Genomic DNA, 13617 nt, shown 5'->3' on the forward strand with positions numbered 1-13617 from the left:
AATTTTCTGAATAATTAATGCAGACTCAAATACCATCAATATTCATGAAGGCTCCACTAATAATCTGTCTGTCACATAATTCCCCTTCAAAAACTCACAGAAAATTCAACACATTTAAGGAAACCTGAAACAGCCCCAGATGACCGCACTTGAGTCCTGAGCGAGAACGTAACCTTTGATCCGTGACCTCTCGGGGCAAAGGTCAAGGGTGGTGCCGGCTTTCCCTCATCATCGCTATGGAAACCACACAAAGTGTTTGCAGTGCGTCTTTGCGGCACTTCTACAAATAGCAGCACATGTCTAGAAGCCATTAAGCACAAGAGAAGTCCAACTTTCTCTTTTCTCTGTCAACACTTCTGTGTGATGTGTATTTATTATTGTCACAGGCTCTTATTTGGCTTGATCTATGGCAGAATGAAATGTCAGTTTTAAAGATAATTACATTTTTTTCTCCTCCAACAGATCCATTCATCACACTCACAGCCCTCTGCCATTTTTAGACTCTTGATAACATGCCTCGACTCATTCCATCTTTCTCTCGCGATCTCTCTCTCTTTCTCTCTCTCACACACATCCACAGTGAGTCACATCCTATTATGTGGCATGAAGTTGCCAAAAATTTGTTAATTACAAAGTCCAGAGCCCAACTAGTATGATTATAATGAAGTTATTTCCGTGAGAACGCTCTGCACTCGTGGATTTACTGCTTCTCCTCTTCTCTCTTCTACTCTGTGTTTGTAATCAGCATCTCTTGTTCTCATGGGACGAGAGACCTCAGTCCTCCTTATTACACAATCACAAACGCTGATAAACCAATCAGAAACACTCTTATTATCACCTGATGACAGACTCATGCTTGAGAGGAGAAGAAATAAGACACAGTGGTGGATGGATAAACCATTCACAATTCAGAAAACAATTAAGAACCTCTTTTGAATTTCAATTCAGTTCCCATATTTGAATTGACCATTAAAAAATAAATTAAAATTAATTTAAAAATGTAAATAAATTCATATAAGTATGGAAACTTGTTTCCGCCACTAAATAAAAAATAAAAAAGATAACTGTGACTTTTTATCTCACAATTCTGGCTTTTTTCAAGCAATTGCGAGTTTACATCTTGCAGTTCTGACTTAACACGCATTGCGATTTATAAAGTTAATGCAATTGTAAGAAAGCATCAGAATTGTGAGCTGACTTCTTTTTTTCCTCAGAATTTGATTTTACGATAGTGCTGTCAAACGATTAATTGCATCCGAAATAAAAGTTTTTGTTTACATAATATGTGTGTGTACTGTGTATTTATCATATATATATATAAATACACACACACACACACCACGTTATGTTTATACATTTTAAATATTTATATATAATATCAGTTATATTAATATAAATATATACATGGAAATACATGGACATATTTTCAAAATGTATACTGTTTGTGTGTGTATATATATAAAATAATAAATATACAAATTACATATATTATGTAAACAAAAACTTTTTGGGATGCGATTAATCGTTTGACAGCACTACTTTATAGCTTGCAGTTGTGAGTTTGTTTTTCACCTCTACAAGAAAAATGTCAGAATTGAAAGATACAAATTCGCAATTTGGTCATTATTGACATATTTATTTTAGCCAAATAATGACATTTATTAACTTTTCATAACTGTATCCTTACCGGATGAATTTCATATACATCTGTGTGCACAGTTGTGTTGTGAATTCCAAACATTTCACTTAGTATATCAAAAAAAAAAAAAAAAAACTGTGAAATTTCATGAGCCTAAATGGATAATATTGCAATTTTGCACTGCTTGTCCAATTTATACCCCAAATGCAAGTTTTACCTAAACTAACTGGTAAGGGTGACAAGAAATAATACATTGTGAATATCTATGCTTTGGTCTCTGAGAGTTAAAAAGACTTGAAGGTTAAAAACAGAAAGAGTGACAATGTCTTGTGGGTGTGACAAATTCAATTCAAAATCCCAACTCATGAAATGGAGACAAATGTGTCTAAAATGTGGCTAAGATCACTTGTGCTAGTTTGAGTGTAACATCAGAAGTGTCTTACCCTGACATTGCTCATTCCTTTCATCGTATCCAGGATTGCACAGGCAATTCCCGATGGGCACCAGCCACTCTCCATCTGCACCGCAGTACATTTTGGGAACCTCCTGCTCCTCCGAATGATTCACACAGGAGCCGCGCACCTCCACCAGGGACGACGTGTCTGCTCCGGTTACCGTGTCAGGAAACTGCGCTAAGTTCCTCACGGCTAACGGACACTTCTTGTAAAACACATGAACGGAAACCAGCGCAATGCAGGCTCCTACGTCCTGGAAGGCCAGATAAAACCCTGTGCGGCTCAGAACACTGACGTCCCGAACCTCAGTGTTCAGCTTCATGATCCGATCACCAATATCCACCTGCGTGAAGCTCTCGTCCGCCGCCACCGTGTCGATCTTGGTAAAGAGGCTCTCGTGAGTGTAGCGCTCGTTGTCAGAGTCGGACTCGAGGTAGTAGAGGTTGAACGTCTCTTTGCAGGTGCCGATGACGCCGGGCAGGCTGTTACAGTCACGCAGGGTGAATTTAATCTCGATGTAGATGCGCTGGGCCGGGCCGCGCTGGATCCAGTGAGTCCTGAGCCAGTTGTTCTGATTAGGCTCCATCACGTTACACACCTGGTATGTTCTGATGGGGATGTTCTTCTCGTCCATGATGCTCACCTCTTCCCACTGAACGAGACAGCACAAACACAATGTTAGAAACGAGGAAAATCAAGGCCTTCCCAATGTCAAATTTAAATCTTTTTAAAATGCAAAAAAAAAAAAAAAAACATGAACTATGATCCAGACTTTTTCTTACTAAAATGTACATTATGTGGTATACTTCACAAGTATATTCTGTTAAAATGTTTATTCTTGCTTTTTGAAAACCATGTTACCTAAACACAAGTGAGTTTTTTTTTCATCTAAACTGTAAAATTTGCATTTCTCTTTCCTAACTATCTATATCAATTATTTTTTAGACATGTCTTGTAATGTGTGATAATATTGTGTGATAATTATGTATTCATTGATATGTCTGTGTACGATTCACGAACAAATGACTCTTTTAAACCGGTTCTTTTTAGTGAATCGGAAACTTCGCAGCAGTTTACAACCATTAACGAACAACTGACTCGAATGATGGGTCGGTTCTTTTAATCAATTCACTCAAAAAGTCATAACTTTTTTTATTTGTTTATTTTTTTTTAAATAGCATAAATAAAATATGCCAAATGATCATGAAAATAATTTAATTTCAAATGTAGGTTTTTTTTTTTTTTTTTTTTTTTTTACATAAGCATTATGGCATCATATGTCCTAATACAGATATAATTTTGTGCAAGCATAATATTGTTAATTTTTGTTTTAAAATGAGTGCTTTTGTGCTTCTTTGTTTGATTATCCATACATCACAGTACAGTATCAGTCAATCAGTTATGACAGAACTCCCAATGAAAATGTAAATAATCAGATTTGGCTTATTCAAATGACATGAAAACAGTAATCGGCTGGAAAAATCTTCATCAGATCATCTCTATTAAAAACTGATGACAGCATAAAGCATGAGGCTCATCAGACCCCCCAAAAAACAGAAAAAAACTGATCATTTAACTAAACAAACATGAGGCCATCCAGAGCCAAAACAGAACTGAACCTTGGGAATCTGTAGATCTAAAACATAACATCTGTTTCCCTCGTACAGACTTGAGAATAAGTTTGCCTGAACTAACCTCAGAAAATCACCATTACTCTTCTTCTACTAGCCTCAGATACAATAACAACTCTAGACAGTCCTTAATGTTTCACAGCCTACAACACTTCTCAGCGTCTGCTAAACCAGCATTACAGCGTCTGATTGGACTCGCTGAGTTTTCATCATCTAATCAGCACTAATGACTTGTATTAAAGCAAATGAACACCATATAAACACATGCAAATTTAACTGCTGTTACCCAAGAGTCTGAATGGGAAATATCACATATTAACTTGCACTACCAGTCAAAAGTTTTTTAAATGTTTTTTGCATTTATCTGAGCAAAAATACAGTAAAAAAAGCAATATTGTGAAATATTAAATAACTGTTTTGGTAACACTTTACAATAAGGTTCATTAGTTAACATTAGTTAGCAACATTAGTTAACATGAACTAAGAATGAACAATAATTCTACAGCATTTATTAATCTTAGTTAATGTTCATTTCAGCATTTACTAATGCATTATTAAAATCACAAGTTGTGTTTGTTAACGTTAATTAATGCACTGTGAACTAACACGAATAAACAATGAACAACTGTATTTTCATTAACTAACGTTAACAAAGATTAATAAATAGTGTAATAAATGCATTGTTCATTGTTTGTTCATGTTAGTTAATACATTAACTAATGTTAACAAATGACACCTTATTGTAAAGTGTTACCACTGTTTTTAATGTGAATATATTTTAAAATGTATTTTTTTCCTGTGATCAAAGCTGAATTTTCAGCATCATTTCTCCAGTCTTCAGTGTCACATGATCCTTCAGAAATCATTGATTCTAATATGATTCAGTTCTTTTAAATTGTAATAATATCTCACAGTATTACACTTTTACTTTATTTTTGTTCAAATAAATGTAGCCTTGTTCAGCATGAGACTGAAAAGCATAAAAAAATCGTAATTATTCCAAACTTTTGACCGATAGTGCATGTGCATTAACAATTTGCCCTTTGACCTTTAACTACATGTACTCATTTATTCATTTAGCAGACGCTTTTATCTAAACAGATTACAAATGTGCACATATCAGTTAACAGGCACAGACTAATCTATAAATTTAAGTTATTAATTTGCAATTTTTAGAAAGCAAAAAAAATTTAAAATCTGTTTAAAAACTGATCCCACGATCCCATTAAGATCATCCTGACGGCCTTGAATAATCTCCAGGAATTATTCACCGTGCGCTAAAACTAATTGAGCATTTGTGAGATAATAAGACTGACAGCAATCTGGCGTCCGTCAGGGAGCGTGATTGTCTCCGTTCGGTTGTGTCGTCCCTTCATCTGTGTAACTACGGAGGCCCAGAGGAGCAGCGCAGAGATAAGAACCCGGAGCTGCCGATAGCAGGACGAGAGGAGAAAGGAGCTAATTGGCCGTATTAAAGTCTGAATACCCGCCCACCGTCCGTGCCAAAGTCCTGTCCATCACGGTGAAGATCACAGAGGGAGAGGAACTCAGGAGCTCAATGAGACTTGGATCGATGCGAAAGGAAGCCGAGCTGCTCCGGAATGAAAGGGAATTCTGTGTGTTTTATTGAATCGCTGATGTGGTAATTTAGATGCACCTGATCTGAAGATGTTAAACGGCTAATTGGTGATGAGGGGCTCCAAACAGTGCAGAAGCATACATTATCGGACGGAACCCGCTGACCCCCTCGATCTAAAGTCTCATACGCACACACAGACACTCAAACAGACCTTTTCTCTGCCTCTGGGTTGCCAAGTCTCTCCCCCCTACCTCTTTTGAGAGAAAAGGGATAGAGTTTCCTAACAAAGGGCATTTCTGTCTCCCTCAACTATTTAGGAAATTTGACGCCCGTCGCTGTAACCTAGCTTTCCAAATTTACATCCCAGAGAAGTGAGGAGGGCAGGCTGATCTCACTTGTATTCGCAGGTATTCATACGTGACATGAACATTTTTGGATGCTGAAACAAACAATATCAACACATCTAAAATGTAAATGCTTTTATATACAAGATTGTAACAACCTTGAGGCTCTCTGAAGACTGGAACCAAAATTGTGAGGATACACTCAGGAAAAAAAAAAAAAAAAGGTAATTGCAAGTTTTTATCTTACGATTCTAATATTTTTAGGAAAGACAATTCTGAGGAAAGACTCCCACACTTTTTTTGTTTCCTCCAAAGAATAAAAAAATAAAAAAGGTAACTGCAACTTCTTACAATTCTGACATTTTATTTCTCACAATTCCAACTTTTCCTCTCAGAATTGCAAGTTCATATCTTGCAGTTCTGATATTAATCTCACAATTATGACTTTTACCTTCTGAAATCTTAGAATTGTGAGCGGAAAAGTCTGAATTGTGCACTATAAACTCAGAATTGAGATGAAAAAGTCAGAATTGCAAGATAAAAAGTCACAATTACCATTTTTATTTTTATCCTGAGGCAGAAAGTCCATGTCTTTCAGTTCCATGGCACTTCTCAATATATAACAGTCAATAAAAGACAATATTTAATGACAAACTTATTTATAAATGAACTCCAGATGGGTCTAATAAAAATAAAAGCACCTGCACTCTTCACTGTAAAAAAAAACTGTAAGTTGAGCCAACTTAAAATTTTAAGGCAACCAGCTTCAGAACTTATTTTTGTGGGAGATTCTCAAATTTTTGTTGTATAAACTTAAAACGACAAGTTGAGAAAACTCAAAAATCTGCTGAAGCTGGTTGCCTTAAAATTTTAAGTTGGCTCAACTTTTTTTTTTTTTACAGTGTTTGTATGGCTGAATTTAATTATCATCAAAGCAAAACAGAACGAAACTGTTACAGTGTATTAGTTAAAATTTATATCTGCGTTTAATTAATGTGATGGTGTTTAAACATCTTTAAATCCTCTCATTTATTAGAAATACAGTGCAATTAACCTACAAATTTAATATTATATTGACCTTAGTTGATTTGTAAACATTTGTACATCCTTTAAGGCTTTAGATGCTTTTAGATGTGGTATCTAAACGTATGAAATAGTGCTCTAACTATACATATGAATACTAATGAGGTAGAGTTGGAGCAAGAGGGACAGAGAGATGGTGTCGACTCACCCCTCCTTCCGTCGGGCTCGCGACCCATGCCAGGTCTCCTTGCACTGATCTGGAATCCAGCAGCGTGACTGAAGGAGAAAAACACAGAGGACTTGAGGAATGAGATCACCAAAGCCTGTGCATCTTACCCATAGTGACAAAACTGATGCTAGGATGAAGCTTGAAGGCATAACTCTCAAATAAATCATGACAACAGCTGCAAACGGGGATGAAAAGTGACAGACAAGCGCACAGGGGTTTGACCAAGCACTGAACTCAGTAGAAAATTATGTCTAAAAATTATTAGAAATAATAATTTGCAAAGCAATTAATCAAAATGTAAAGAAAGGTGTGTTGTTTTCTTAAAAGTCAGGCAAACACTGCTTTACAGTAACGACTTAAAAAAGCCCTCCGGTCTGCAAAAGAAAACCAAACCCGACAATAAGGCCTACAAATCATCTTCAAGTTAATTATAAAGCCTTTACAGTTCATTATAAAGCCTTATACAGCCTTTATTATGATGTCTGACATTATATGTAGGCTATTGTTTATATTTCCAGATAACAAATTATTGCAAGCCTATTGTGCTAAAAAACGCCCAAATCACTTTAAAGTTAATACTAAAGATTTAAGACATTGTAAATACTAAATAGAGGAAGAATAAATAGAATAATGAATAATTATATATCTAAAATGTAAAATGTGAATAATACATGGCATATCTCTATGTATAAATGTAGTTGTTACTGCCCTGCTGTGTGCATACGTAAATAGTGTGTACTTTATTTATCAGTTGCAACAAAAACTTCTTATGTTACAAAAAAGCCTTAGTGATAATGTAGTAAAAATGATAAATAGGCTTCTTTCTTAAGAGGTTTGCGGGAACTGGCCGCTTTGCATTCGCGTGAGTTTCACTCAGCGCCCTAAACTTTTCCTCTTTATTGAAACCCCTCTTACCTTCATTCGTCGGATGATTCCTTGGAGCGGACAGACCTGCACAGATCCCCAGGAAAAGCGAGGTGAGCGCGTAAATAATCCCGGCCATGAGCGCCATTCGTCCCGTAACTGTCTCTCCGTTATTCCTGTTTATTCCTCGTGCTGCTCCGCGCGACTGATCTGCAGCTCACTAGACGCGCACTCCGCGAGCTCTGCTGGAGGGGGCGTGGCATTCTCTAGTGACGTACCTGTCAATCAAATACAGAGAGGTGGTCGCTTATTTAAAATATTTACTGATTAAAATTGTCATTAGTAGTAGCGTTTTTTATTAGTTTAAAATGGTGTAGTTTTATTGTGTAGTGGAAAATGAATTTATAATATCAGTGTTGGACGCAAACTGCAATTATTTATTATTTAAAAAAAAATATTTAATTATATATAAATATAATTATAAGGATACAATTGTATAATACGATCATGTATGATTCAAAATATAATTATAATGATATAATATAATTATTATAGCATTTCATTTTTATTTCATTTTTCGTTAACAAACAGCAATCATAATTTATGATGAATTACATGATAGATAGATAGATAGATAGATAGATAGATAGATAGATAGATAGATAGATAGATAGATATAGATAGATAGATAGATAGATAGATAGATAGATAGATAGATAGATAGATAGATAGATAGATAGATATTCATATTTATGTATATAATTGCAAACATATAATTGCATACATGTATATATAATGTTTTTAGCATAATGATTATTCAATTGTAATCTTAATTTCTAACATTTTAATTATTGTTTAAAAATATGAAATATTTGTAAAATAATTTGTTTAAAATAATAATATTATTATGAAGAAAAATATTTACGTTTAAAGTTTTTATTTTTATTTATAACAATAATAATAATATAATGAATAAACTATATGTGTATATATAATATAAGATTAATATTAATCTAATAATCCCAATTAGAAAACAAAGAATATATATGTGTGTGTGTGTGTGTGTGTGTGTGTGTGTGTGTGTGTGTGTGTGCGCGTTTTTGTGAAAAGTCAGGACATAGATTTGTATAATAACAAAGGTATGACAGGTATTACAAGGTGAAGGTGACATCTCAGGACATTGACCCATGTCCCCACTTTTCAAAACGCTTATAAATCACACAGAATGAGGTTTATTTGGGGAAAGTCTCCTGTAATGGGTAGGTTTAGGTGTAGGGTTGGTGTAGGACAATAGCACATACAGTAAGTACAGTATAAAAACCATTACGCCTATGGGATGTCCCCACTTTTCACAAAAACGAACATGTGTGTGTGTGTGTGTGTGTGTGTGTGTGTGTGTATGAGGACACAAATTTGTATAATGACATGGGTATGACATATATATGTATGTATGTGATTTTAAATGATAATTTAAAATATTATTTGTTAGACCAAAAATACAATATTTTATATTTTTGGTCTAACAAATAATATTTTAAATTATTATTTTAATTATTGTTTAAAATTACTTAAAAAGTATTAAAATAGTACATTGTTTAAAATATTTATCAAATATACTCTGTACTATTTTAATCATTTGTGTGATATTTTTAAACATGAATTAAATTACTATATGTTTAAAATTGCTATTAAAATGTTAAATGTTATAATAGTCCTGAAGAATAAAATAATAAATAACATGAACAAAATAAACAATAAACGGAGAATGAAATAATATTAATTAAAATGTACTATTGCTATTATTAGTAGTAGTAGTAGTAGTAGTAGTAGTAGTAGTAGTAGTAGTAGTAGTAGTAGTAGTAGTAGTAGTAGTAGTAGTGGTTGTGGTGGTAGTAGTAGTAGTAGTAGTAGTAGTAGTAGTAGTAGTAGTAGTGGTTGTGGTAGAAGTGGTAGATAATGTTGAGGCCGCTGAATTACGGACTGGTCTTGTATCGCCATCTAGCGTCCATTTCCCTTCACAACAGGCAAAATTTAGCCATATTCAGCCACATCAAGACAAAAAATGTAAAAAAAAAATATGACAAAAGAAAAAGAGACCCAATGTGTCGATATTTAGCTGTTTGTGAGGTGAAAAGACCCAATCTCAGGGCATCTGTTTGCACTCAATACAGTATCCTGAGGGTTTGCAGCAGCAGCGACTTACTGTGTTTTATTATTCACCTCATTTCTTCCTTTTTATACTCTTCACACCATGTAGTAATATGGTCTTATTGATTGAATTCCACCTGACACCTGGTTTCTCTCATGCATCCGGATGCTTCTGAGCTCACACAGTGTCTCTCTCTGTTCCTCGGGGTAATATGCTGTGGGAGATGTTTCATCTCCAGCTGACTGAATCCAATAGTGTCCATGAGTGGAGTCCTGACCTCTATTGAGAGGGTCAGCCAGTAGCAGGTCTCTGGGCAGAGAGAGGGCACAGGCCCCGAGGCCCCCGGAGAGCCTGTGGGTGTGGATGAGCACCAGCTGTACCTTCACCACAGACTCAATGTGTGTGTTCAGGTTTGATTGACAGGCTCGTCCTGGATGAATTACATTTAAGAGCACCAGACTGACAGCACGTTGAAAGGTGAATATATTTTATTAGAGTGCTAGAAGTGGTCATCAAGACATTTGTTCTTCTCAACACTGTAAAAAATAGATTTTTCAAAGTTGTAAATAAAACAAAGATTATTGGAGAAACAAACAAACAACAACAACAACAAAAAATAAATGAAATTCACGTTTAATTCAATGTTACTTGTTGTTTGTTTGCAATTGTTTGTGAAATTTACTAGTAATTTCTGAGCGAAATTAGTTTTTACGCCATTTTTAGTGAATACTGTATCACACAAAAATCATTTGTGCGTGTTTTGTGTGTGTGTGAAATTGCAATTGTAATGTACTATTTAAAACAATATTGATTTAATAATGTGTATATATTTTATAATTTCATATTTATATATAATGTATTATATTTATAGTAATATTTAAAAATATCTATAATAATAATAATAATAAATACTGTCATTAAAATAAGTTATTATTTAAACAAACAAACAAACAAACAAACAAAAAATATATATATATATATATAAATTATTGTTGTTGTTGTTGTTATTATTGTGAATAGTAGTATCAGCACTGACAGTTCCACCAAGTGAATATATTTTATTCTACAAAAACATATTATAAACCTTATGGTGATTGTAATAAACAATATGCTGATTGTATTTTAATTACTGAAATTCAAAAACTGCTTTCTTTCACAAACAGCATTTGTGAAAAATGATCTTTATTATCTGTTTGACACTTACAGTTGCGAGTTTGCATTCGCAGAATTATGTATTAATGTATCATCTAAATCTGTGCTAAATATATAGGCTTATGTAGCATTTCATATTCATAACTACTACTACAACTTTAAGGTATAAGATAATGGAACGGCATCATAGTAAAAAGAGACACGACCACTCCATGTGACTGAATAATGTGTACAGAGTTTGTTTAAATGAGATAATACTTTAACCACAAATGATGTTCAATAAAATGTGTTTTTATTTGCTCCAGCAGTAAGCAGACATGCTATTATTCATTAGTAACAATAACTGTGATCTAATCAAGCATATCAAAATGTGTACTATTTACAGATTATTGATTTTATTTGCCAGTTTTAATGTTTACTGCAATTAAAACAGAAAAATAAAACTGTCAGGCATTGCTCTTCTTACAGGCAATCACATTTAGCTTTGTTTCTCTCACACTGATAATATGGCAAATCATTTGCAATTTCCTTCAATCTTTTTACCACCTCCTCCTCTTTATCATGTTGCCAAATTTTTTGAATGCAAATGCTTTAATTCCCACATATTTTTCTAACAGTACAAGACTGTCTTTAACGCTGTATGGCCCAGATTCTGCTAGGCATGTTTTCAAACAGGGTGAGTTTACAGTGAAAAACCCCACACACTCATCTTCATCCTTTAAGATGTTCTTCAGATGATTTTTCAGGCGAAACTCTGAATGTTCATTTCCATTTCGCTTTGCTGCGATGAGGTCATCGCTCACGTAAACCTCATTGAGCTGAAGTTTTTCTTTCACTTTAGTTAGTAACTCCTTGCTAGGATAGTCAGAACCTTTAAGACATCGGTGCTTCTCGACTCTGAACGCGACAGCGTATTGTCCCATGTTACCCAACCTGGAAATAACAAAGCAGTGGGGATTTAATATTTTGTAAGACCTTATTTCTTAAATTTTAAAACAAATATTGAAAAAAAATTATATACATGTATAAAATATATATAATAAAATAAAAAGATAAACTAGTTTAATGTTAAAATTATTGCATGATGGTGTAATTATAAAGGACAAAACATTTATTAAAGGACAAAAAAAAAAAATGTAGAACTCATAACAATCTGCTGTACTATTGTTAGTTTTACTTAATTTATTTTTTAAATTCTTCTTATTTTATATATATATATATATATATATATATATTTGTTAATTCATTTCATGATTTTGAATGTGTGTGTGCATTTTTAATTTATTTTATTTGGGGTAAATTATATACTTAATCAAAGCAACATACTGTTTCTCGAAGTTCTTTACAATACTCATGAGAGTTTTGGGGTCCACAGTCTCAGCGGCTGCACAAGTGCAGAAATGAAGCAGGCAGAGCAGGAGGATCCTCTGTGGTACAGCGAAAACCTGAGGCAAACACACACAAATACAAACATTCATATACAAAATATGCACACAACAAAGCACAGAATTTTAAAATAGTATTATGTCTATTAAAAACTAAATATTCTTGGAAGTCTTATTGTGTGTACACTTTTTCGGAGCTTTTATTTCCCAACATGAGCAACAGTGATGCTGCTTTAGCTCCACTAGCAATGATATTAAGTAATAGAAATATAACTTACCATTTTATCTGTTGGCCAAAATCAGATGGATCAGAGATGCTGTGTGAGTCTGTAATGAAGCAGGAGTGATGAGGAAGAGGAAGCAGATGGTTTTTATTCTGACACTCGCCCAGCCCTCTTATTCAACATCATGATGAAGACACACTTGACTTACTGATCACACTGACTCCTTTAATAACTGTCACTGAGCTTCTTTATGAATGTTGGACTTTCTGGAAACTGTCGATAAGAAACACAACCCATAAATTCCTGCAAGAACTCCTAAGACTCTCATGGGTTCCTCCAGTAACCTCAACATATAAAAATAAAGGCCCTTAAAATACTGACAAATAGAGTACACCCAGTAATAACATATTTTTGAGGCATGCTAAAAGGTTCTCCAACATGTTCTAGTGTTAAGAACAAAGGAAATGAACCTAAATGGGTATCTTTTCACTTTTACAGCTGGACAGTGTTCACTCAAAGGAATTAAATTTGGCAAATAATGACAAAGTTATATGAAATACACACAAAAGGAACAATGGTATCACTTTCCCAATGTTTGTTTTATTTATTTTGAATATGAATTTAAATTAAAAAAAAAAAAACAAGTCAAAAGAGTAGGAAGAGAATGTTAGTGTTAGAGGGTCATTTTATAATAAATAAAGAGAAAAGAAGTAGACAGAATAGAAAAAGAATAGAGAAAGCTAGTGTTAGTGGCTTTTTTTTTTTTTTAAGAAAAAACAAGCAGAAAGAAAATACATAGAGTGCAAGTTTGGTGCAAGGCCTCGTGGTCTGTTTGACAGCTGGTTGTAAATGATCTGGCAGTTTTTTATGTGTACGTGTGTGTGTGTACGAGTGTGTGTGTGTACGTGTCAGCCATTGCATTATGTAATATTCTCCATGTATT

General features: G+C 34.0%; 1 protein-coding gene across 1 annotated transcript in view; it reads right to left on the reverse strand.

The window, feature by feature from the left end:
- The window catches only part of epha4l (eph receptor A4, like), a 38151-nt gene extending 30163 nt beyond the window's left edge, over positions 1–7988 (reverse strand). Inside the window, exons 1-3 of the mRNA XM_058744523.1 lie at positions 7816–7988; positions 6880–6947; positions 2083–2746 (exon numbers count right to left, since the gene is read on the reverse strand). Coding sequence (XP_058600506.1) covers positions 2083–2746; positions 6880–6947; positions 7816–7912 — 829 coding nt within the window. The 5' untranslated portion in view covers positions 7913–7988. The remainder of the gene's footprint in view (positions 1–2082; positions 2747–6879; positions 6948–7815) is intronic.
- Positions 7989–13617: the final 5629 nt, after the last annotated feature.

The sequence above is a fragment of the Onychostoma macrolepis genome, chromosome 15, assembly GCF_012432095.1.
Source record: "Onychostoma macrolepis isolate SWU-2019 chromosome 15, ASM1243209v1, whole genome shotgun sequence".
Lineage (NCBI taxonomy): Eukaryota > Metazoa > Chordata > Actinopteri > Cypriniformes > Cyprinidae > Onychostoma > Onychostoma macrolepis.